Source organism: Syngnathus acus, chromosome 5 (assembly GCF_901709675.1).
Source record: "Syngnathus acus chromosome 5, fSynAcu1.2, whole genome shotgun sequence".
NCBI classification, from domain to species: Eukaryota; Metazoa; Chordata; class Actinopteri; order Syngnathiformes; family Syngnathidae; genus Syngnathus; species Syngnathus acus.
This window is the reverse complement of record NC_051091.1, coordinates 5,502,135-5,528,599: the sequence shown is the minus strand read 5'-3', so window position 1 is coordinate 5,528,599 and position 26,465 is coordinate 5,502,135. Positions and strand designations below refer to the sequence as shown.

General features: G+C 41.1%; 1 protein-coding gene across 3 annotated transcripts; it reads right to left on the bottom strand.

The window, feature by feature from the left end:
- Positions 1 to 695: 695 nt before the first annotated feature.
- On the bottom strand, positions 696 to 26,279 carry LOC119122917 (MICOS complex subunit mic25a-like). 3 transcript variants are annotated; one of them, XM_037251605.1, is made up of 10 exons: positions 26,036 to 26,279; positions 25,884 to 25,958; positions 25,375 to 25,459; positions 25,200 to 25,254; positions 24,975 to 25,131; positions 19,940 to 19,960; positions 18,556 to 18,639; positions 14,264 to 14,334; positions 8,728 to 8,863; positions 696 to 1,023 (listed from the first exon to the last, which is right to left on the bottom strand). In XM_037251605.1, the coding sequence occupies exons 2-10, from the start codon at positions 25,908 to 25,910 to the stop codon at positions 1,000 to 1,002; spliced, it is 660 nt and encodes a 219-aa protein (XP_037107500.1). In that variant the 5' UTR covers positions 25,911 to 25,958; positions 26,036 to 26,279; the 3' UTR covers positions 696 to 999. The 3 variants fall into 3 exon arrangements, with proteins under 3 accessions (XP_037107500.1, XP_037107498.1, XP_037107499.1); XM_037251603.1 differs by lacking the exon at positions 25,884 to 25,958 and having other exon boundaries at positions 26,036 to 26,278; XM_037251604.1 differs by lacking the exons at positions 19,940 to 19,960; positions 25,884 to 25,958 and having other exon boundaries at positions 26,036 to 26,277.
- Between the last annotated feature and the right edge of the window lie 186 nt (positions 26,280 to 26,465).

The window sequence follows — 26,465 nt, the reverse complement described above, 5'->3', positions numbered from 1 at the left end:
TGGGTGGAAGAATGACAAAAATGAGCAGAGGTTATATCTATATGTGTTAGCATACGGCATTAGCTTACAATGTGTCCACCACCGTGGTGGTCCCTAGGCTTTAAGCCAAGTAAACACAGGAGAGCCTCGTTCTCCTCCATTGCTGTCAATAGAAATACATCTCATTAACAAAGTCGAACAAACGCACATTCGTTCACACACAGGGTGAAAGGGTTAAGTGCGCGCCTGCGTATCCGTGGTGCTGTTTGTCGTACCTCTGTGCGCTGACCTCGGGGGTTATCTGGAGGCTTGCTTCAGACCTTGCTGCTAGCGCAAACCAACAGTCACCATGGTAACAGCAGCAGGGACAATACATGGCCTGTCCGCTGTTTTCCTGGTGTGCATCCGCACATGCACCTTCTCATGACCACGTCTATGCAGAGGTTTAATATGGCGGAACGACACACATACACACGCATACGCGGACTCACAAACACATTAATACACGCTCACTTCACTATTCATCTGTCCTCCACTTCATTTATACCTCATTTCCTTTGCTTCTCTCTCTTAATGAAATCACAAGCACGGCACACAATCAAGCCTGTAGGCCTTGTAAGAGGGCTGCACGCGAGCCCATTTCCAGTCATTATTAGCATACTGCGATGAGACAGCCATCGCACACATTCACACGTAATGCAAAGACACACAACTTGTAGTCTCATCACCACCGGATCACCGGGATTTATTTCTGAGAAGGCAAGGGTGTGCCTGTGCAACTTGACAATAAATCAAGGCATCGTACACTCCAGAGGGGCAAATCAAGATAATACGCTTAAAAAAAAATAACTGAAGGATGGCGAGTGGAGAAGACGAGAGTGAGGCTCTTCAGCGGTGGCAGCTAAATAAATAAATGAATGGATGTCTAACAGAAAGCACAGAGGGAGGCAAGAATTGGATGGATTTGACATGCTCTCTCTTCTTCACTTCTGCTCTTCATGCTTTCTTGCTTGGGGCTTCTCATCCGTGATTGGTCAGTGAGCTCTGCAAGACAGAGATGGTGGAACACAACAACGGAGTGGCTTGTTTAAAAACTGTACATGACTAAAAGCGGTTGTGCAAATTAAGTCCTAAAACAGGCTGGATCCAACATACGAAAAAAGACAACTTTTTAGCTGTTACCAAATCGACCATAAAGCCTAAGAGCTTCTGGCAATCTTCACTTGTTTATTTGAACGCTTCGTCCATGGCTACACACCGATGTGACGGCCTACTCATGAAGAAGACCGAACGTGGCAACTAGTGTAGAATGAGTCTAAAAATATCCAGCCGCCAAGTGCAATTTCATTTTAATCTGCTCTTTGTACAGTAAATAATGTTATATCATACATATATAATATATTCCAAGAAATAATGCCTTGAAAAACATGACATGGTTGTTCATCCAATTTCTATAGCACCTTGTCCTCATTGGGAATACAGATGAGCTAACAAGTGCAGTGTGAAAAGGGGTATGAACTATTGTTTGAACCATTGCAGCGATATAACTTTAGCCACAAAGGCCACACACTGCTATATTTTCATTCAATTACAATATAACAGTGTTCTGTGTTCTACATTTTACAGTGCTCGACTTCCTGGATTTAATAACATTTTTATGACGGCGGCAGAAAAGGAATGATGTCATTATTTGCTATGGCACAAAATGTTCCCAAACGGCTTATGTTCAACCTTTGACGCTCGACTCTAGCCGGAAAAAGAAATCGAAGCATTAATAAGAATTGTGCTAGTTGGTGCAGAGAAGGAGCTGTTCAGAGCCAGTCCCCACGGGGTACGACTAGACACTGCCTGTGTCAATACGCATTCAAACACACAATCGCGGAAGGAGACGCAGGGTGACAAGGTTAGTGAAGCGTTAGCTTGTGGCTGCCGGGGAAGCAAGTTGGCATGCAAACTACCTCGATGCTCTTCTGGCAAGCAGATACGCCGACGGCCAGGTTAGTTGCTTACTCGCCAAGCACATCCGAGGGCATCGCGGCCTGTGTCGCTGAATTGGAGATGAGAGGAAATTGTGACAAGGGGACTTAGCTTTACTGTTCCGCTCACGTTCGGAAACAAACGGGGAACTGTGTTTGTTTGCGAACGTGCTAGCAAAGACGGCGTTCTATTGGAGTTGCCGCCGTTGTCACCCGAATATTCGACAATTTGACGGGACTTTATGCCTCATGCATAGTGTATGAAGTCTTTCCAGAATTTTAAAGTGACCCCAAGCACCTCCCACACTACGCACAGCTCGATATGATTCCTCTAGACCACGTTTGGCTTATTGCCATCCACACTCGGATAATTTAATGACAGGGAAGCTTTTTATGCTCGACACCTCAGGCAGGGAGGGCAGCCAAGTATTCTAGCTCAAGGTGTGCCCTAGATTTACGATTACACTGCTCTGCTATGTACACACACTAACACACTTGAGTAAAACTGTAATAAGTCTATCATTGGAGAAAAAAAAAAGTTTAGTTTTAAAAGGTCACAATCATTCGACTTTATATTCATTTTATACATGATGTGCAAATGGTCATTTTTCTTTTTTACACGAAGTTTTCTTTTAGATTTTTTGCTGTTTTTTTTAACACGAAGTTTCTGTTTAGAAATTTGGCCAAGCACTGAATTGAATAAAGGCCCACTGTTGCATAACAGTGAGCGGTTGGGTCTAGGAAAGGTTGCGTTGTTACGATGGAAGACAACACCACGCATAGCGAACATAAACGGATCGTAAATAATTCCAGGTGAATATCTTCACTTTGAAATGTCTTTGAGATTAAACTAAAAAGTTGAACAAACAATTTCACTTTGATATCACCCTGTGAGATGAAAAAGTTTGTTGATGTTAGATGTAAACAGAAGAAACACACAAAAGACACACAGCAAAGAGGCATTTCTTCTCCCCCTGCTAGTTTCCATCCAATTAGTGAGCAGTGTGAGGTGTCGGAGAATTGTTGCGTTGGATGACTGGAAATCTAATTCAAACGGCAGCGGTGTCAAAGCCGGAGGATACACGTGCGGGCCGCGTTCACACTTCCGCAGTCACCGACTAATAAGCAACAGAGACGGACGGCAAAGCGCAACCACACCTGAACACACTTTTGGAAACAGATAAAGAGAATGACATTGATGCTTGTGATGAAAAAAATAAAAAATGAAAAAGACTCACTCGCCTGGCCCTTTCTCTGCGAAAAAGAAAAATAATAGACAAGTAGAAAATCAATAACTGTCTTCTCTGCTCAGTGCAAACAGCACTCAGCTTGCCTTTCTCTTGGGAGGCCAAGAGACAGTTGCCAGGCAAACACTGTCAATCAGACACTATCGGCGAGCTACGGTTGTTGTTTTTTTGTTTTTTTCCCCAAACAAAACACACACAAGGTTACTGTTAGGCCATCTAGCGAGTCGATTCGTTAGCCTTTACGTGCACAGCTCTTCAATCATCTTGGATGTTTGTTAGACAGACATGTTTTACTGGCCGACTTGAGCACTTTGGCCCTCTGTTCATTCAAATAGCTTGCTTGGCACGCACATACATTATTTGCTGTCAAAGCCGCACCAGAGACGGATGTATTTAAAGTTACTAACCCAATGGGACTTGATGCTGCCAAAGTACAAAACTTGGGTGAAGTCTCATAATGTAATGAGATGCAGAAGTTGACGATTAAATAGAAAAACTTTTTTAGTTGATTAATAAAAAAAACATGTGGCCACTGTTTTTTTTTTCACCCCTGAAACTGACAGCAGCCAGAGGAAGGGTACACACAGGAGTTATCGCCAATCAAATTCCAGAACACATATAGACAAAGAAACCCTCACACCAACGGGAGCCATTAGAATGTTTGATGAAGCTTAGTAGCATTTTAAGAAACCAGAAAAAGACAGGGAAAACACAAACGGCACAGAACTTCCAGTAATGGGAGACTATGAGGCATACAACTACTATTCCACATTGCTGTCAGAATTAGACTGATCTATTCATTTTATGTTGCTGTGAAATTTACAATGAATATGCTAATATTCAATACATGGTACCTCAAGTAACAAAAGTTATGACTGTAGGAAATGAGCAATGGTTTAATGCTATTTAGCCAATATTTTCCCCTTTAATGACATCATCACTGTTGTAAGTGCTTATTTGCCAGAGCTAATTACATAGATTTTCACCCCCCCCCCCCCCCCCACACAAATAAAAGTCAAATTTGAGGCCTGCTTGGGCAACGACTATGTTAATGATAGCGAATATCGCTAATCACTAATTCGATCTGCCGGTATGTGTAAATGAACAACTCGCCTCGCTGAGTCACAACTCTCCAATAAAGCGTGTCTGGCATGAAATGAAGAAAAGGACATGGCAGCTGAAATGTGGCAGGGGGAAATTGATCACGCGATACATGGAAGTGGAGAGCGGAGGCAAAGGCGAGAGGTTTAGCTGGCTCGAAGATATAGCCAATGTTGTGGAGGATGAGTGTGTATGTGTGTGTGCGTGTGTGCGTTTGCAGGAGAAAACAGCTCATCTTGATGTGGTCTGTGGCTTCGCGGGATGGTCGCCTTGGTGATGATGGATGACAGAGAGGTGGGATGGAATACAGAGAGATAGAGACACAAATATTGATATTCACACATGCTTGCCTATGTCAATTTGCTACTTTCAAGTGTGTCACCAAGCGCAGTAATGTTACAGGAAATTCAATGAATAAGGAAAAACTGTTTGTCATGTCATGTTTGGTAGTTGGTAGTGATTTACTACGAGCAGAAATCATTTATAAGGTACTCTATTACAATGATGAAATATATATATTTATATATTTTTTTTTAACCAATTAAACTAGACCATATAGAACTCTAAGCAGTGCATCTGAAGCTTGTCAAATACCGAGCAATGTGACCGAACCTGAATAATCTGTTAGATTAAAACTTAAAAAAAATCAAATGAGAATGGTGTAGTATGAATTGCAAGCATTAAGATTTAATGTTAAGGTTTATGCAGAAACAGATTCAATATAATAATATCCTGTGGCGCTCGAAACGTTCAATGACCGTACAAGATCGATATGAAGAAAGACACAGTCTCAAACTTTTGATACGCAAAATGATTTAAGGTTTTTTTCTTTCTTCCTTAGTTTTCCATTTGACTGACAATGGAAACATTGGAATCAAAAATATTCTGTGCATAACACATTCTGAGTTGCGTTATTGAGTCTGGCTCGCACACTTAAATCTTGGTTTCATGCTTGTGTGGCTTCACAAAAAGGCCATTTCTTGCAAACGACGGCTTCTTTCTTGACAGAGTGCACATAAGCTAATCGCGGAAAAGACAGCTTGCCATGATGCGGTCAAACTTTTTTTTTCCCAAATACATTTGCTTTCTATTCTAGCACCCGATGTTAAAAAAGGCACTACATTGTTCCTCTAAATATGGCGGCAACACTCAACTGTTTGATCTGAAAACTGGTCCGTTTTTTTACGAATGTAAAGTAAACATGACGCTGAAATATATTTAGTAGTCTCTAATCGATGTACAGTATATATATATATATATGTCGCCTTTTGATTGGTCATCATCGTGTATTCAAGCAGAAAGTCACTCGCTTGTATATTCTGTAATAATTGTAAAACCCGAGTGGCATTTAATCGAGCATCTCTGAGGCCAGCGCTCACTCGCACACCAGGATGGACAAATGCTTTCTCCAGGAGACGGATGGGTTTAAGTGGGTTAAGTGTTTGGAATAAAAAGGCAAGTGTCTCTCAGATGCTGTGGGCCCCTGCGGATGATTTTAAAAAAGGCACAGCGATAGCATTTGCATCCCACAAATGGTCGGCGGTGGACCATTGTTAAGTGTTGTGGAGGAGGGTGATGACACTTGCAGTAAGTGGTGGTCGGAGAAACATTTGTTCTTCAGTGTGACTTTGACAATGGCGGCTTTTGTTAGATGTTGAAAGAATAGACGAGGACAGGAAAAGCTTTTAAACTTATGGTCGTATAGCAAGACTTTCCAGAAACATAACTTGGATGGGAAATTAACTTTAATATTTAAATGTATATGAACGATGCTGATTTTTTTTTTTTTTTGTGAATGAGCTGTAATGAACTAAATAAAACTTGTGGTACGTTAAGTGACACAATTGGTGGCCACATTTTCACTGCTGTCAGACACCCAAGCACACAAAAACATATACATCACACTCTTCCCAGTGAGTATGAAAATATGTAGATGTGGTGTGCAGGAGTTAAAAGGCTCACACCGAACTGATAACTAAGTCTAGAGTGAGCTGACATTCACCCTGCATCATTAAGCGCACCACACACAGACCGAAGGTCCCATATGCATGACAATGATTCCACCTGGGACCGACCGGGGAGGCATGGATGGGGATGATAGCGGAGGCCAGGTCTAAGGCCTGAATATGTGTGTGTGTGTGTGTGTCTATGTGTGTGTGCGCGCATGTCAGTTGTGCTGGCAGATTTTTTGACAAATGTAGAGTAACTGACAGAAAATAAGAGATCCATAATATATTAGGGATAGAGACTGTGTCAAACCAACATTTGGGAAAAAATACAGAATGTCTGAATGACATTTGCGGTGAAGTTCATTTTATCCACGTGTGAAAACGAGACTTGTAAGATGAATCGGCGACAAGACGTTCATTACCGCTCGTCATTCGTCAAAGTTCAAAGTGTTTTATCATTTTCGACTGATCAATACGAACATCCTAATTAAATCGTTGCTCTCAGTTCTTCACACAAAAAACATCACTAAGAAACCTCTCACTTTCAGACTCACCTAATAATTATTTCATGACATAATTTAATTTTCCTTTTCAGAACAAAGAGTGAAGTAGCAAAGAAGAACCTGGCTGCTTTAGCAAATCCTTCAAAGTATATACACACACACACAAGAACAGTGCTTTTAACCTGTCAGGAGGCTTAAGCAAAAGCAATAAGCTTCCATGTCGACTTAACATTCAAATTACAGCTGAGGGAAAAAAAATTATCGTATACATATACTGTATATTATATAATCTTTTAAAAAAGCATTTTCTCTCAAAGTCTGTCTATTTAGTGTCACAGGATTAAAAAAACACTGGATTTCATCCGAGGTAATAATAACCTTACCGTTGGAGTTGTGGAAAGAGAATCATAAAGGGAATTATTAGTTTCAATAAGTTTGATGAATAAAATATTTAGAACAAACTTCTTAATAGTTAATGGCAATGTGTCATTTATGTTAATAAGAGCCCGTGTCATGTTAAGCAAACCTTGCGAAAGCATGATGGCCGCCAGCGCAAGTGACAACGTGTGAATTGACGGCCAGTGGAAGTGGTCTTAATCAGGCTAGATGGATGTGCGGAGGATGGCAAGTGGGAGGAAAAAAAAAAGATCTACAGTGACAGCAGCGGGAATATTCGACGGCATGCGGAATGGACATGAAGGAAAGAGAGACCGAGTCATCCTATCGCAAGGTTGAAATTGAACAAAACCTTCAAATAGTGAACATCTTTACATTCTTGCCACTGTATCTTGAATGGACCAATATTTCGGCGCCCTTTTAAGTTTGAGCCTAGGATAGAGCACTCTTCAGAATTCTAAAGGTCAACTTGAAAATCCAACTGTTCAAAAGATTAGCGTGAGTCAGTCATGAAAACAGCGATATCATCTTAAAGATTATCCTCATAGAGAAGAAAGGTTGAAAAGTTGGCGAGAATGAATTCTCACCTTCAAGTCCTTTGAAATTTTAAAGTCATGTGGATATAATAATTAATAATAGAAATACCATGACGGATTTAAACGTATCACCACTTTAATTGACTAGCATATAGCAAAAAAATGCTCAATGATGCACGCTGTAAATTCAAAAGAATTGTATTGCTTGGTGGAAAAATAGTTTGAGTGCTTCCCTTTATCAAATGTCAATCTGAATAAACCCCACTCCCCCCAAAATAGCTGCATTTATAAACATACATAGCTTTCTTTATCACAAAGAACACCACTCGAGTGGCAAAAGGAATCTTTGAAGCACTTTGAAAAGACAGAATGCTTTTATTGTGCTTGCAGTGATTTTGTGGACTACTTAAAGAGCCAAATCCCCCAACTTGCTTTCTTCCTTTTATCTCCTCCATATCGTTGGGTTTTGTCATCGCTATTGTTTGTTTGATGGAAAAATCGGTTAAAAATAAGCACTTTGGAGATAAGCTGTGGCTACGAAGACTAATATTGAAAGTGTCAAGAGGGAGCCGAATGCATCTCTCAAGGTTTGAATGGACAAAATTGATTTCAATGGACTAATAAGGGTGTAATCTTTCTATCCAAAAAGTGGAGACACAATAGGCGGCTGGAGATTTAGAAAGTGTCAAATGAGTAATTCCTCTTAAGATAAAGACACTTGGGCCATCACCGGATTGTCGGCAAATATTAAAATGATTTTATCTTCTTGTTCCGACATCAGTGGCACGGTTCTGCCTCCGATCTGACTGCTCTCCTCTCGTCTTTAGCAAGTCTTATATTGTTTTGATTTACGGCTAATAGTATGGCGATGTTTTTTTAGAACAGTCAAGCATCTTGGAGGTTTTCCGATCAACATTTTGCTCTCAGATTGGATATTATTATGATATCCATTGCAATGAGACATCGACTGAAAACTGAAACTGAAGACTTAGTTGGGTTAAGTTTTGCTCCGCCCACACAGTCAGCCGTCTCTCGCCTACCTTCCTGGCTTGCTGGATGCAGGTCATGTACTGTTTGGCCAGAGTGGAGCAGTGCAGGGTTTGTTGAGGATTTTCTCTGTAACACTGGAGCACCTTGGCCTGCAGCTCAGAGCACACTGATGCACTCTGCCGGGGCCTGAGCACACACAAACGCACAACAGAACGGAGATGGGATTTGGTGAAGTGTTGCAAAAGTTACTTCATGGAAAGTCTCGGTGACAATTTTTTGAATCCGGAGGTTTCACGGCTTCATTTGATAAAACATGACGAGTCTACTCGCTTTGGCCCGACATTTATTTACATACGCAAGCTGCACGTACAAACACTGACTGACGCTCCCCTCACGGCGTCACATAGAGCAATCTTCAAATTATGCATCCTTCACACATGAATGAGCGCAGGTCTCCCCGCATCCGCCGACAAATACACACAATTAATATGTTAGCATGCGTGCGTGAATTATGTCTGTGCGGCATACGCGCCAGATAAAGTGTACACAGTGAAAACGGGAAGAAATTGCTCTGCGGCGCCATGTGTATTGCCTTGTGTGTGTGTGTGCGTGTGTGTAGCGGAGGGTGGAGAAACAGGATTAAATTAATCATTGGAGGAGAGAATATTCATGAAAAGAGAAGCCACTGCAACCTGAGCGAAGGTGAGAAAAAAAGGGAGCGGCGGAGGGGTGGTGCTAAATGTGACAGTGATGTATTCAATGAGAAAGTTTACAGCTTGCACAGCCCATAGAAATTATTGCCGCCGCTACATTGGATACATTCGTTCAAGCACCTCGCAGGTAAAGACACTTTTTGCACTTCTTGCATCATCTCGCAAGGTCACTCAGAAAGGACACTGTCAGGGGCTGCACAGAATAAAATCTCGCAAATTTATATGCTTGGAAGGTATTTTTTTTTTAAAGGCAAATGAGTGCTATAAATTGGGGTTTATGATAAACAAGTACCATAATTTCTGGAGTATAAACCGCACCAGCTAAAATTAGGGGGATAATCCTGTTTTGTTCATGTATAAAATAATCCTTTTAAAATATCATAAAAAAAAAAAAAAACACCAGAGATAAGGCACACCGGACTATAAGCAGCAAGATTTAAAGCTTGTGCAAAAAAAGTCGCATCTTATACAAATTACAGTTAATTCTTTTGGCAGGTTCAGCCTTGATATAAGATTGCATAAGATAATATAAAAAATAGACTCTGAAAGAGTATAATTACACCAAAGCTTCGGACAGTTGTTTGTCATTCTGAATGAATCACTAAAAGGAGGCGATAACGGCAACAATAGCCTCAAGGTAATAATCCGAGCTCAAGTGGGGGGGGGGGGGATCCTTTCTCTATTCATAAAGAGAAACTTTGTGATAGTGTTGCAATAATGGAATCTGAAGCAGAAAATTGTCTCTGCTAATCTGCAGCGACTGCCTCGTTTGACTGATATTAAAGGTGAGCTCTTATTAGAAAACTATTAGCCACTCGGGCTTGTTTGACAGCAACAATTTTGCGCCAGAAGGAAGCAAAACAACACTGAGATGGCTTTCACCCTGTGCTGCTTTGCATAAGTATGTGCAGAGTCGGTGGGGAAAGAAAGATTAGGCTCAAATCATTCAAATTTCCCCTTCTTATTTGTCTCACCTTGGCAGAGCGCGGTTGACGCGAAGAGAGCTTCGGTTCGAAGTTGCCGCAAAGCGTGACATTGGGGAATAAAGCAATTGGAGGCAAAGGCAAAGACTGTTAAGGCGTAACGTTTTATTATTCTGTCTTTGTGGAAGACGTGGCGTTGTTTATGTGCGAGCGGTTATTAACGTAAGATGACAAGGATTTGCGCTCCTTTAAAGCAGAAGCCTGAGCTTTATATCTTCAGTTTTTAATATTACGCCGAAGGAAGCGGAGAGGATCAAAAATGTCATGGCTTGGCTGAGAGGAAAAGGAATTAGGGCGCAAGCATCTTTCATTGTGCAAAGCTTTGTGTAGAAGTAGTTAGATGACGGTGTCGTAAGGATAACATTTGCGAGACACTTGCAAAGGCCGCATAGCATCACGGGCGAAGACTTAATTCCGAAATCTAGTTGAGGACTGACACAGAGTGTAAAATGTGCCACGATTGACTTATTTTAGGTCGTCTCTACTCTCGCCAAGCGACGCACTTAGTAAATGTCAGTCTGGAGCAAGTCTAATGTCAGACCGCAATATGCAGGTAATTGAAACAGGTCGGAAATGTTGAAGCCAGCAAACAGCAAGCAGATTGATTAGTGATGCAGTTTTGCTGATGGCTGCTCTGTATGTTAAAAAAAATAAAATAAATTGGATGCGACTTTGCACACACAGCGAGTAGCACATTTTAATACGACAGCTTTTCAGCCTATTCTTCTTTTGTGATTTGGTAATACCGTATGTTATGGAGTTTGATAAACTTGAATAGTTAAGGGCAGAAATGTCACAGCTCCACCATTGTCATTTAGTTGTGTTATTCAGGCTACATTTTCAGCAAAATTGCAGACAAAATACTTCCTGCGTTATTTTGGTCTTGACACATTTTATATTCAAACATCCTATCTGGTCTAACTTAACCTTTAAAGCGTTTAAAACCCAAAATATGGATGTCACGGACTGTGAGCAGATGCAGACGGTTGGAGTGCGCAAAGGAGATAGGAATGTAGGAGGACAATTTGCACTGTTAGCTCCGCTGATTGATCCCCACCAAACTCACTTTGAGGGACTGTAGGGAAGCGTGATGGGAAGGGGATAAGAGGAGGGTTTCATTAAAACAGGTGACATTCAGGAACAAGATAAGGTGCACATGTGCCCGCCTGTTTGTGTGAGACATCTATTTGCTGATAACATTTCAATCAGCGGAACTTCAGCGGTCGGACGACTCACTCAAATTGTGGCTGACGCGGGCGAGACATATCTGGCATCGCTTATCGTCACTAGCCTTTTTTTTTTTTATTGTCAAGCATTTCAATTCCACGGGTTTTACATTGGATTTTATGAATTTATCCTTGAAAGGGGTCCTGGGTTGCAAAGTGGTGAGACAAGAAATGGTTGATTAATGTCCAAACAATATATATATATATATATGCATATACAATGCAGTGTGTGTACTATGCTGCAATTGTGTGTGAAGTATTTGTTCACCTCTTGACACGTGCTTCCCACATACAGCCAGAAAAAGATTCCGAGGTGCACAAAATAAAGTTGCCCTAAATCCACACAAAAGTGCGTTTAAGTGTGAGCTGCCAGCATTTGCTTCATGGTTAAGCCTCACTAAAGACACCGACCTTTTGTGTCTTTACAGAAGTCACTTCAGAAGTTAAAAAGAGTATTTCTGAGAGGATTTGTGGATTTTAAGATCTCCGGATACGCCAAGATGAAGGTTGCTAATATGTGTGATACAGAAGCAACAGATATAATATGATATTAGACTTTTATTTGCCTCGTACCTGACAAGTCAAGCTAGGCAGTTTTTCTTGTCAACACATACTGTTGCCACCAACATCAAATACAACGGTTCCGGAAAATATGTTCAACCGCTAATTAAAGACGGGGAAACAAACGTAAGTTAATTACGCGGTCATTGTTAAGAATTATATAGCGTATAGGCTGGCAACAACCTTCAGATTTTTTTTTCAAAAGAAAATACATGTGCACGTTTACTTTTGATTCTGACAGTCTGACATTGTCGCACACTTCCCCCTGATCCAGTTTTAACAAACGTAGCTCACACAAATGTGCTATCTTAGCAAGCAAAAGCACTACTGTGCTTCTGAATTCACGTTGTCCCACAGCCTAAAGTTTCATCTTCTAATGTTTCTTATCCTCAGGAAATATCTAATCTAAAAAAATGAAAAAAAATAAAACAAATAAAAGCAATGGGCCATTCATTATAAGTAAAATGTCTTAAATTTCACTTGGAGGGATGTTCGAGGTAAAAAAATCATGCCTCATATTGATCAATTCTAAACATGCACACAAACAAAATGGAAGAGGACAAGTGCCTCCTGTATTTATTTCTCTGCATGTATGAGTAAAGGGACAATTTTCACAAGAGGAGGGGAGGCAGCAAAAAACCTGAGCGCTGCAGCAAATACTGCAGCAACCAGCAGCAGGTTTTTCTTCCCCCCTCATTTCTAGCTGTGTACTGTATCATCAAATAATACACAGAGGTGGCAATGACGAATCTGCTTGGCCAGTGAACAGCCAGCAGTGGTTTATATTACTCAAGCGGTATCGGCTTGGCATGCTTGGAACACCAGTATGAGCTTATGCCAATAGAGGGCGTTCATAAATACTGACAATTTTTCCGGCACATTTTTCAACATTCCCGTGACTTTCTTGTCATTATTTTGAAAGAAACACAAATTGCTGACAGCAGAGAGAAAAAATATTGGCAAGTGGAAATGACATTTTGACCAGAATATGGACAACACAATGCCAGAAGAAAATAGCTATAAGGAAATACGGTCGGGTTCTTCTTATCGTCCTGCAGTAAAAAGAGTAATTACCAGTGTGGCAGTTGACCACAGCACAATGAAATGGTGCCCAAGTGGAGACAGAACACGATGAGCACTCAGTCGCCTGAATACCGTGTGCACATATGTGCGGTGGTCAAAAATAATAAATAATAAGCTGAAGATTGTGGTGGCACAAAATGATCTTCCCACCTGTAAAATTGTGTTCAACGGCTTTTGTAACCTTTTTGTATATACAGCAATGAATAGTAAATAACAAAACCCCGCCTAATGTAATCAGGTCAACTTAATTTGGGGTTTGAATTGTGTGAGTTGCAATATCGCAAGTGGATGAATAGTGGAAAATGCTAATAAAAGACCAAATGTTGAAATAAACTTCCCATCACTGTTTTTTTTTTTTCTACATTGCATTGGAGCAGCATTATGGAAAAAAAAAAAAAAACATCTGTTTATTAGCTGCTGAATGATCATCATTGGGGCATACAAGGAAATTTATTGGCATTTTCCCAAAATGACTAGACAACGCAACAGGGTGTAAACTGGCATCGCCTGCAGGCTGGCAGTGCCAATTTGGCGTCAATTCAGCAGGGAATGAATCTGACTTGCTTTTTTTTTTTTTTTTTTATGAGCAGGTGAGCTTTGAGCTGTGCCATCCCACAGGAAAACATGTTCTTTTAGGGACGTCATGCTGCTTGTGTTTTCCATCAACTCGCCTACTATTTAAAAAGTCTGTTGGCATCTGAATGCTGTAATTGAAAGACAGGAATGACAGTCATCTCAAAATTAAAATAACCAGCGCTGTAATTATGTCGATGTACCTTTTTCTTCAGAAAAGAGCAAGAAAATCATCACTAGCTTAACCACTTATACTGTCTGTGAGCACTGAAAAAAACACGACAGTCTGTGAAACACAATTGATTCAAGTGTGCGTCTTCCACGGAAAATTGAATAAATAAAAGAATAGAGCCAGACATTTCGGGCAAGTTTACTTCAGTACATATTATCCGTCTATCCGTCTCGTCTCGAAGTTTACCAGATTTGGCTGAAATTAGAAGTGGTTACCTGATATTAGCCTCTGCTTTGGTGGCTGTCCAGTTGTATTGTTCCGCTGTCTGTTGGTAAGTTTCTAGATTCTGGCGGCAAAGAGATGGATAAAGAAACAGAAATACTTGAATTACTGATGATATTCTATTTCAACAGAATTTTATATTTGAGCACTAATAAGGTAACAAGATGCATAAAGCATCCTTACAAATGTCAAATCCCCTAAATTAGGGAGCTTTGAATTCACAGCAAAGCTGAATGCTGATGGCCAGCTGATAGGCCACAAAGCTTTTATTTCATGTTGGGGTGGCATTTAAACTGCAATTACTGCACAGAGAGAGCTTATGTCATGAGAGCAAGGGCATACCCAGGGCTCCTCTACAAGAGTAATCAGCGGCTACAGTGCTTAGTATACTACAGGTAGTCTTAAACACTCACAAGAGAATGCCAGGGAGGGGGGGCAAAGAAAAAAAAAAGATAATTTTGACCAAAAGATGTAAGATTTGATGGAAATATTCTGGAAAACCATGCCAAATCCCCCCAAAAAATCCAAGTTCAAATTATCATGATCAAGTTTAATTCATTCAAATTGAATTAAACAGTGATTTCAATATTTTAGAAATATTCCAAAATGATGCACCATGACAAGATTTCAGTCATCTCTCTTATCCCATATAGTCGTTGTGCAGCATTCACAACATTGTACCAAAAAAAAAAAAAAAAAAAAAAAAAAAAAAGCTGCGGCACTGGCACTTTCTACTTAATTATTCCCTATATTCCAATAGACGGGATGATAGTGGAGGAAGATAATTGAAATAAGTGAGCAGGGAAAGAGATGGGATCAACAAAATGCTCTTATTCTCTCCTCTTGCCTTCCATTCTTCCAAAGCCCCCCAAGTCCTTCTCATCTCTTTTTATTTCACACTGATCCACATCATTCTCCTGATCCGAATGTCTGGCATAAGGAAAAGACTTAAGTAATTTCACAGATATAGTTTCCTTAATCCTATCGGCAAGTATGAACTGCAGTCTTCCCGCGATACTTGGCTGCTCTTCCAGACAGCAATCCCAAGTCTGATGGATAGATTTTGCCCTCCCAGCAACCCGTGTTATGTAACAGTTTTTAATTGATGAACGCAAATGCATGCAATGTACTGAAAAAAATTATATAGAGGCTTGGAGTCATTCAAAAGACGACGTAAAAATATAACAACCAAGAATTGTGACTGGCAAGTATATAGTAACGTCTCATCGAGTGTTGCATTATTTTATTTTATTTGTATGTTTCGTGCAAGAACAGACTTGCAACTCGTACTCCGTTCTTTGACATCAGACGAATGTCAACGCTATCAGTCGTGCACACAGAAACCAAGCTCTTCACAGTCATTTGCTCACATGGGGACAAAAGCCCAAGAGAGAGACACAGTCAAGGGGAATGATAACCCTCAACAGGAGGAAGCTCTGATTCGGGGGGTGTAAGAAAGGCTCATGGAGGGGATTAGTGTGGGTGCATGCGAGATGAGTGTGTGGGAGTAATCTTGCATCCATGCAGGTGTGTGACTAAATCCCTGTATGCGCGTGTTCCAATGACGCTTGCGTACATCTTCGGACGGCACTCCGGCGGCTTTGGATTGAGATGGTCTGATGTCAGTGTGTGGAGGGACTGCGAGTTTTTTTCACGGTCCCCACTTGGACGAAGGCAGATTATTATTGTTATTATTTTTTTTTTTGGAGGAAGGCGCCAACAAAAAAGGGTAAAGGGGATTAAAAGGTGAATTTTAAACCGACACTTGATTACAGAGTCACAGTCTCTGTTGCCTCAGGAAGACATGCTGCACCTGAACAGATTAGGGAGCAGTTGCAGGAAGGATTGCAATCCTTACGTTATTGGGGTGTCGACGTGTGCGTTTGCCTTAATATATGGGGAAGAGAGGGATTGTAATATCACAACGACTACAGCAGTTGACAGTCAAACATGCCAAGGTAAACATAAATATCGACTCATTTGTGTCCATGTGGCTCTAAAATCACTCTGTAGCCTTTAAGCAAACACGGTAATCGGTTATCATTCATCCCTTTGGCAAACTCAAGCCGCGATGTGTTTGTGTCCATCGACTCGCACGCGCATTTACACATCCACGGCTATTGTTCATACAAAAAAAAAATTCAGATTTGGTAAAAGATGACAGGAATTAGCAAGGAAGTCCTCAGGTCATCTAGTAGGCAACAGTGGTATGAAACTAATTTATAATTCTTGGAGAGCAGCAAAAATGATAACAACCCAAAAAAGGTCTTTATGCAAAAAAAAAAAAAGAAAAAACGTGCATCTTAAGACAAGAAATTCAAATCTACTCTACATATAATACTTGAGCATGGACATCAATTATAAATTTAAAAACTATGTGCAACGCTATTAGTTTATGACAAAAGAAAACTTGATGTTTTCACTGTTTTTCAGCATTTACAAGTGTGACCCAAGCCAGCACATTACAATTGAATTCATAAGAGGCCATTAATTTCATTTTAGAGGAATTTTCCACAGGTATGGGAGAGTGAAGATAGGCAGAGAAAGGTGGAGAGGGCAGAGAAGGAGACCTGGATGAATTAAGTGCTCGATTGGAAATGGAAAAGAAGAGAAGGCGGGCGATAGATGCCTGCTCAGGAGAGACTGTCTGCTTAATTCATAGTCCATATAGCTTCTTTATCGCCGGCTTTCAGTCCCCCTCTTTCTCGCTCCCTCATCCACATGCAGGTCAGCTGCGAGCTAGTAAGGTTGGAAAATGTCTTGGCGAGGGGACTGTGGCAGCAAATGCGGAAAGATAGAGCATCCTCCACTCTTCTGCCAATCATTCTCCTCCATCGAGCATTGCGGGCTGTGCCGCTCGCATGCGGGAACCGTGACTTTTAACGGAACTATGTCGACGTTATTATTTATTTTTTTCCCCCCTCAGTGGGTTAAAGGAAGCTCGTGGCAGATAAGGTCCAGCCTGCCTGATGGGGCCATGCTGGAAGGTGCGACGGATGGTTTCAAATGAAAAGGCTTGAGAGTGGATGAGCCCAGGGAGCGGCAATACTTAGCGGATGTCCGTATAAAAATTACCAATGGGGAAAAAAAAAAGTAATATCTTCGTATGATTCATTTATGATTCATTGCGATTCATTTGAACGATTTGGGTACTTCATGCTTTAAATATATTCACATATTTTAGCAGGGCGGACTGTTTGTAAGCATTTTTACTCGCTGTCAGGAAATGGAGGTTAAAATGTATTTTGTATAGTATTTCAGAGATTTATTCAAAATGAATGTTGCATTTTGCCTTTATATCTGATTCTTAAGGAAGGCCACCATTTTCAGAGTGCTTCTCTGTGCAATTACTACCTTTTTTTTTTCTTCCCTCGCACTGATTTCAGTCTATCGCATCTTTTCCTTTACTTTGGTCTCCATCCGTCACTAAGAGCACAAAAATCATACACTAGTCTGAACCCTGCACCTCACAGCCATTTAATAAATGTAGCGGGTAAAATGGAACATTTATAAAACCACAATGCTGGTGGCTTTTACAGGGTGAACGCATTAGTGTTCAAGTAGAAGAGAAATCTGTCATAATTTTTTGAAAGCACCCAACAAAGTGTGTCTTTTATTGTCTGCCCCCTGCGCATTAATAAAATAAAAGAAAGATTTCAGGGACGCTAGCAAAGGGACAGAGCCAAGCAGTACATTTGATGAGGCCAGCGAGGCTCTCCCAGTGAAAGAGTCTCTTGAGTGTTGGTCTATCAGCACTGAGCTCAGACTCTTGGCTGCCTGCTGAAACCTTCACTTCATTTACATTTTGACATTGCTATGTAGGCTTGACATTTCTGCGAGAGGGAAGAGTGTCTTGTGTCGGGATGAGACTACTCTACAGGGAGCCGGAATTGTTGTGATACTCTAAATGTATGACGACATCTTCGTGAATGCATGCACCATTTTTGTCTCGTTAGAAGGATAGCGCGTCAATATTTCAAAGAGCAGTCGTCTGTCTGCTCGTGCTCGTAGATGGGGGGGTCGGTGGTCGTGCTAAAACTTAGGCTAATGCTAGATGCTATTTTGGTTACACAAAAGTCACAAAGAAGAGCGTAATATGCTAAAATTGCTGTCGTGCACCCGCATTGATATACGGCACAAGTTAAAGTGGTGGCCTCGACTGAAGAAAAAATGTTTCATTTGCAATCCGTAAATTTAGTAATAATAATACATTTTATTTGGAAGCGCCTTTCAGGTCACTCAAGGTCACTTTACAAAGAGTTAAAAACACAGTTAAAGTACTTACTTTCTTCTCCAGTATCTCAAGTTGCTCTTGGTAGAAGCTGGAAACGGTGGCCAACTCTTGTTCCTTCCTCTCCAACTGTCTGGCCTGTGAAAAAGAAGAGACAAGGTAAGGTGACCTGAATTTGAGAAGTAAAATATGGCACTAGATTAAACTTCAGGTTGGAAGATAATCACTCTACCACCCGAGCCATGCGACCCTTAAACAGTAATGGGACTAAAACAAGTAACTATAGGGTGTCTAATTTGACATCATAAGAAATATGAATATTTGAATAACAACAATAAATGGATTTAATGCTAAAAAAAAAATACTTTGTGGTGCAAAAATAGTGGGGCAATTGATAAACCAGTCGAGAACTTACAAAACTACTCGCGGTGCATGCAGCAAGAGCTGGCAGTGCTGATAGCGGCTTTTAAGATGAGATGAAATGCTTTAACATGACCAGTGAGCCCAGCTTTTTACAGGCGGCGAGATGGCGGAAGGAAGAGATGCTGTTTTGCGGCCATGGCAGCATGCAAGTAGAGCAAGATAGAGGAAAAATGTTATTAAGGTTCTCTGTGTAGCAAGACGGACAGCGAGTCTGACTGAAGACACTCAAAAATATGACGCATGTTTTTGGACACTAAGCTATAATGTGTTTCAACAACCTCTTAATCTGTAAAAGTGTGAATATCATCAATATGATAACCTTTCTTGGCCACTCCTGAACATACTAGCTCCAGACAAAAAAAAGATGATTGCGAAATTTCGCTTGGCCTGAGACAGTATATATACTATGGTAGGATATAAACAGACTCATTAAACTACAACAATTAATAGGAAATAATATTAAGCCAGGATAATATCAAGCCGGGAGATAGTGCTATGCACCCATAGCCAGGTATTACAGATTGTAAGAAAAAGCTTGTTCTGTGCTCTTTGCTGATTGCACACATGCTCACAGAGATTGACATGACACTTATTGTAATCCAGTCTTATCCCAACTTAACAGGCATCTGCATCCCTAAAGAGCACATCTGCAAATCCTCATACTGTGCTGCTCGCTGCACTTTTTTTTTTTTTTTTTACTGCAGCGGCTGTTTGATGCTCAAGGGCCCCGTGTGTGTATGTGTGTAAAATCACCTCCGCCAGCAGCACAGATGATGTGTAATTTTCTGGCTGAATACCTCCCAAAGTGTTGTTGTGTGGAATAGTGCTGGAAACACACTCACAGCCTCGCTTTAATGCACAATGAAAACATGACATTCAGAGAGAGAGAGAGAGAGAGAGGGGAAGAGAGGGGGAGAGAGCGAGAGAGAGAGGAGAAAAAGAAAGCGAGCGAGAGAGCGAGAAGGAGAGAGAACAAGAAAAGGAAAATGTGAAAGACACCAGCAGTGTTGCTTACCCAGGCATCTAAATCGGCAGGCTAGGAGAGAAGAAGGTATTTGGTTGAGTATGAAAGCAAAAGCAACGATAAAAAACTGGGATGGGAAAAACAAAAATGACAGAAAGTGCCTCAAATGCCTGCTCTCCAATTAGCGGCCCGTGGGCCACGTGCGGCCCAGAACCAACATCGGAGTGGCCCAGTCTGCCTGAATAGAATTGCACTGTTAGCAAGATTTCACAAATTCCTACAGTGCGTTTTGAAGATTTAAAGCGGTGCTAAAAACTGGAGTAGTGACAGGATAGCCCACATGGTAAAAAAACCAGAATAATGTATCAGTAGTGCGCCCATCCTTGTGGGTTTGACATCGCTGAGTGTCACCCACCTCCACCATGTTTAACCTTCTGTCTTCGCTAATCCGCTTTGAACGAAACCCACCTCCTCATACTCCGGGGAGGTATAAACAGTAGGTAATATAAAGTCGAGATGCTGGCAAATGCTTGATACTCAATATGTAAGACTGGCTTTAACTGGGGGCAAATAAAGTCAATGTTGGCTATTGAATAATTTTATGACTCAACCATATAACTAAAAGGCCATATAGCTAACAATAAAAAGAAAAGCTGAGCTATTACCTGTTATGTGCATACACAGCTAATAAGCCCCAAGACAGTTGAAGTCCACACTTTATATCGACTTCATTGCACAGAAATGCGCATCTGTGCAGTACACCCTTCATTTTGTACAACCGCAAAGGCACAACCACATATTCATTTATTATGCTTTGTTTATTACTGACTGTGTTGATATATTCAGATGCCTTGCTGTTGAAAGCAGACAGAACACAATGGCGTGAATACCTGACAATGTTCAAATCTCATTTTCAGAAAAGAATCAATTAATAGGGATTGGAGATTATTTAGAACAACTTGGTATTATTCGGGCTGTGGCCACACACACAAAGTGCTCCCTCGAGAGAGTGAGACGAGAGTAAAAAGCAACTTTAATGTTGCCACGCCTCATTTAAAAAGAAAACGCATTGGGTAAAAGAGACAGAGACAGAAGCTGTTGCACATAAGGTACACTGTATGTGTGTCAGTGATAATTTGACAAGAAAAATAACAATTGGAAAAACAAAATACAACGAATAGTTCTTATTACAAAATGATGGCATTTATACAGGATAGTGATGACTATGAAGGTATGTTGTAAGTCAGATGGCGATGGCAAATTTAAGTCACGAGGGGGGGAAAAAAAGGCAAAGGGAAATCAAATATTGGGGAAATAAATGAGGACATGTTAATGGATAGACTTATGGTTGCACCATCAGGACACAAGCAGACATAATCTCTTGGCGACAAACTTCCACAGCTCAGCTAACGGCTGGAGAATTCAGATAAAGCGACGTCACTCGGACTTATGCCAGGCAAATTCATTTTTGAAAAACTGACCAATGAATGCGTTACCAATGTGAAATGGTAAACTCCTCATGTGATCAACAGGTCTTTCCCTGCCATCTTATTACATCACCACAGCTCACTGATGGTGGGGGAATGTATTCCACTCCTACACGTTTGTCCTTTGAGCCGCCAAGATTTGTGCCAGGGCGCTCGCCTTCCTCCGACACGGCGCCGCACGGATCGAAATCTCGTCAGCCGGTGAGGACTCTCCGCGTCAGCAAATCACAAGTGATGGAGTGTGTGCGTGTACAAAGGGCTTATCGGCATTAACGTGATGAAAATTTGTCACACCGGTGATTAGAGGAGCTGATAACAACCGGTTTAACCACGTGAGAATATGTCTGGATTACTGATACATATTTTGGGTGCGTGACTCACAACAGAACCGTTTCGATCAAGAGGAATGTTACACACATGTACTTGGATCTGCAAGATCCCGGCCGGCCCTTCCACATGCATTCATCTTTCCCCTCTCCGCACACTCTGCCTCACCTCCACCCCCGCTCTGTCTTTGCTAACAAGCAACGTGGGCTATCTTGCTGAACACCAGTCGGACTCAGACATCTGAATGTATTATATAGCGTGCTAGAAAGCCCATCCCTGATGGAGCCTCCATTTGAGCCCTCTTGCCAGATGCTTCCGAGTGTTTGCTGTTCCAGGCCCTGCTGCTACCTTACGGCGCTTACTATAATGCTCCCAATACTCTCTCTATAAAGGCTTTTTTTTTTTTCTTTTTTTTTTTATGACCCATGTGGGAATATAGCTCAGAATGCTGATTTGTGTGACCAATTTTACTGGTCGACATTGTGTTGAGTCATGCGGAATCACAATATCGCCAAGCAGTAATCTGAGATGGGCTCGTTATGCGTTGAAGAACATGGAGAAAGTATTTACAATTAGCAATGGTACGTTCAAATTGGGGCGAGTAAATTCAAAAAAGAGAGCAGGGAGTATTAATCTGTTTAACATAATAGATCATTGTCATGTAAACGCAGACTTAGTCAAAAGCCCATCCTTCATTTCCACCGTGGGGTGTATGTGGGCCAGATGGCCATATCTGTGACAGCTATGTAAATAGAGTGACTTCATACCAACACAGCAGAGTGTATAACTCTCCCGTGAATTCAACAAAGAGGAGGAACCTGACCCGGAATACTAATGGATGCCGACTTATTGTCTGTAAACAAGCACGACAAATGCATGGGAGTGCTTTCACGGCTGAAAACCACTGTCATGTATAAATATTTTTGGGATCATGTCTGGTGCGACGGAGTAACCCGTCAAATCAAAAGACCAATGTGGTTCAGTGAACGAGATCAATGCAAGCAGTAGACTAGAATTATATTTTGTTGGTGAACGGGATTATGTTAAGTATATCAATAAAAAAACGGATTTCAGTGTTAAAGCATACCAGCTCCACCCAATCTTGTTTTCTTGTGCCGAGAGCGGCCAGTCTCCTTTTTCAAATATGTGGTATCATTTTTATGCTTTCACCCAATATCATCTTTCTAGTGGACAGTGTCAAACGTTTTGATCTCAGGCATAACTCAAAGACAAGGGCACAAGGACAGGTTGGAAAGGAACAAAAGAAAAAAAAAGATGCGAGAGAAAATCTGGTGAAGAGCACATGTTGCTGTGCAGAAAGAAAAAAAAACTCAGCCTCTTTGTGAACATTAACATGATTCTATAACGCCATCTAGTGGCTACGTAAAGCACCGCATCCTTTGCTGGAACTTCCTCTGAGTAATAACAGGCGTGCTCACAATTCAATTTCAAGCAAAACGTTGAGGCAAAAACTACGAGTTGTGTCCTGTTCATTTGCATCCTCCATTATACAGAGCTGTTCCAACCAACTGAAAATAAGCACTGAGCAAGCGCCACTGACATTTAGCAACTTACCACGGTGTGACAGAAGTGCCCAATTTCCTGTCAACTGCCCACACAACAGTCTGGCTGAAGTGTTAAAAGGAAAGAGGAAGTGTGAGCGAGAAGGGACATCAGCATGACCAAATGGGTTTGTCACCTCTCGACACACACTTCATCTCTCTCTCTTTCTTTTTTTCTTTATGTTCTTTAACGTCTGTGAGAAGCTGAAATTGCAAAAGAATAATAGAATAATTCTCAAAGACATTCATACAGCTAAACCCAAATTTGACGCGGCAACACCTCAGAATTATGTCCGACACTAATTCAATATGCTAACAAAATAGCTAGCTCATTATGTTGCAATTGATTAAAATGGTAGAAACGTGCGCCCACCTGCAAGTCTTTTTCAAAGGTGTTAGAGCCATGAGAGATACAATAAGTAAAGGTAATTAGTGTAAGGGTAATTAGTTCTTATCATTGCCACATTTTGTAGCCCCATGGTATTGATGAGAAAATGACGCTTCAAATTTGCTTCATGAACCAATTATCTGTTTGAGATTCAGCTAGTACTGGCACATACAATTTGCAGGTTCAGTTTCTTTTTAACCTAAAAAATTCAAGAATTGGGTATTTCTTTGTCTGAGCCAACAGATGCATGCAGCACAGCATGAAATTATCGCAAGGTACTGTACGATGTACAACGGGGGGGGGGAATTTGCATCGCTTCTCTCCCAGCGAATGTGTGTACCCTAAAAGGGATGCTCGTTATTGTTTGCCTGACTACGTGCGAGAATGCCGGTGCATGCTAATGACATTTTATTTGTAGCAGGAATGGCACCTCGGGGATAGAGGGAAGAGTACAACAAAAGCAGTGCTACTGGAAAAGAAAAGAGGATTGGCACCCAATATGTCACCTGTTGTCACTTGTGGTCCAACTGAAAAGAGCTACAGCATGTGTATGGACGTACTCTGTCAACACAAGTGGAGATTCGTTTTATTTCTCGCTCCATTATATATTACGTGATAATGGTTAGGATGCCGAGGATTGCAAAGAGCACAGTTGACACTTTTATAGGGTTGTTTATGTTTGCTCTGCTTGCGTAATTAAAATAGGGGAGAGGAATCTTTGCCATTGCTTTGGGAACTGCCTCCATTTCAACTGGACTCAAATTTATTCATAGAGCACATTAAAAAAAAATTGTTGACCAGTGTACTTGGCAATGAAATTATTTACAAACAGATGTTGAACAGCAGGAAGTATCCAAGCTGAATCATGCTGTGGGAACGCTCAGAATTAATTTAAACCGCCGCAATAAAATAGAAAAAGGCAAAAAATGTGAATGATGATGTCTTCACATGGTTGAAATGTATTTGTGCAGCTTTCATCCGCTCTGGAAAATACAGGCTGACGTTACTTCAATTACTTATACTTAAATCACGTAACCCTACATGTTATTCTTAATCCAAACAGCAGAGGGCGGTGTTGACAAGTTTAAAAAAAAAAAAAAAGGTTTTGACAAAAAATGGTTTTCAATTTATATAATGTATACAATTTACAGTTTGTCTGTGGATTTTAACTAACCCGCTGGAAAAGATTGCTTTTCCTATTTTTGAGTATTCAAACAATGTTTTTTCTCAATCGTATTATTATTTCGGAGATATTTTAGTACAACAAAGTCCAACCACAAGAACTATTCTACATTATGTTACAGACAGACAATGTGACTCACCAGTAGCTTTGCCTTCTCGTGCTCTTCCCAGGCCTTCCCTCTCTCGACCATGAGCGAAGGACTCAGATCATCCAACCCGACAGCGGTTGCTGTCTCTCTATCCCTCTGATTCAATTTGGCCAACTGCTCCTGCACCAGAGCCTGCTGATTCTGGAAGCTGAATTCAGAAACATAACCCATAAGTAGATAATATATAGCTGTCAGGGTTAGCTAGATAACACTTACTTTCTACGGATTTCTTTCTGTAATTCTGTGGCAGTGGGGCCAGGTGATTTTGAACCTGGAAACCAAAAGGGAAAAACACAGTGGCACTTCCTGTGGCAACAAACTTTTTAGAAGGAACAACAAATAAAACCAATGGAGAGGAACCGTAGCTTGAGTATCAGAGACAGCGACATACTTGATGTTTTGTGATTGTCTTGCTTAGTCGGTGCCCTGGAAGACCCCTGAGTGTTCTTCATTCGACTGAGAACATCCTCTGACAGCTGGAAACCAGTAAATGGGCTTTGCATCACAATATGGAATTTTTAATTTCATCTTCATTTGGAATAAAACAGTGACTCAACCATTCATGCATCCAGACTTAAATTACTTGCTTTGCATATATTAACTACTCTCATTCCTGTTCTGCAAGTAGATAACACAGTGGGAAACTACGAAGGAATTTCTCCTTGTAAGATGCATAAAGTTGCATGGATTTGAATAATGTAATATCATGACTTATCCTTGATTTTATCCTTTAAAATAAAACAAAAGGTGAAAAGTGTCCCTGCTTTATGCAGCCATTGGAAGTGGGAGTTTGCACACTACTGACCAAATAATCCAACAAAACAAAGGTTCCCAGTGAATCGTGTTAATCATTATTCAGTGCGCACGTAATTGAGGTCAAAGCCAGTTTACTTTCATTACATGGCAATCGTGGCTGGACCGCGTCATTTGCAGAGGGTGTCAAGTTGCAAGCGGTGGGTGTCAATGAAGGGGCTTCTGGGTGCAGGTTCATGTGAGGACACAGAAGCCCCATCACAGATATAATCGCAGAACAAAATACATTAGACACTTACCTTTACTCCTTCAATAACCGTGACCTTTTCTTCTTCGTCCAGCCCGAATGACACTTTCCTCGCCGTGCTGCCATTTCCTCCCATTTCAAACGCCTTCTCCGTCCCACTTAGAGTGTTTTGTTTCTTGGGGATCAATTCTGCTTTGTTTGCTGACAGGTAGACATTTACTTGGGAGACAGCAGCCTCCCTCAGCCGCCCTCTAACGCTGGTCAAAACGGTCCAATCAAGGTCACTCCGCCCTGCAATATTCTCGAAGCTAATTGGTTGGTTGAAACAATTGTGACGTCATTGCGCATCACATGTGAGAAGGCGAAGATGGGAAATGGAGTCTCGAGCTGCAGTCTAGTCAACCTATTCAACATTTTCCAATTACTGCGTTTTAACATTACAATTTTAAACACGATTTAGATTTTTGGTATTATTTTTTAAC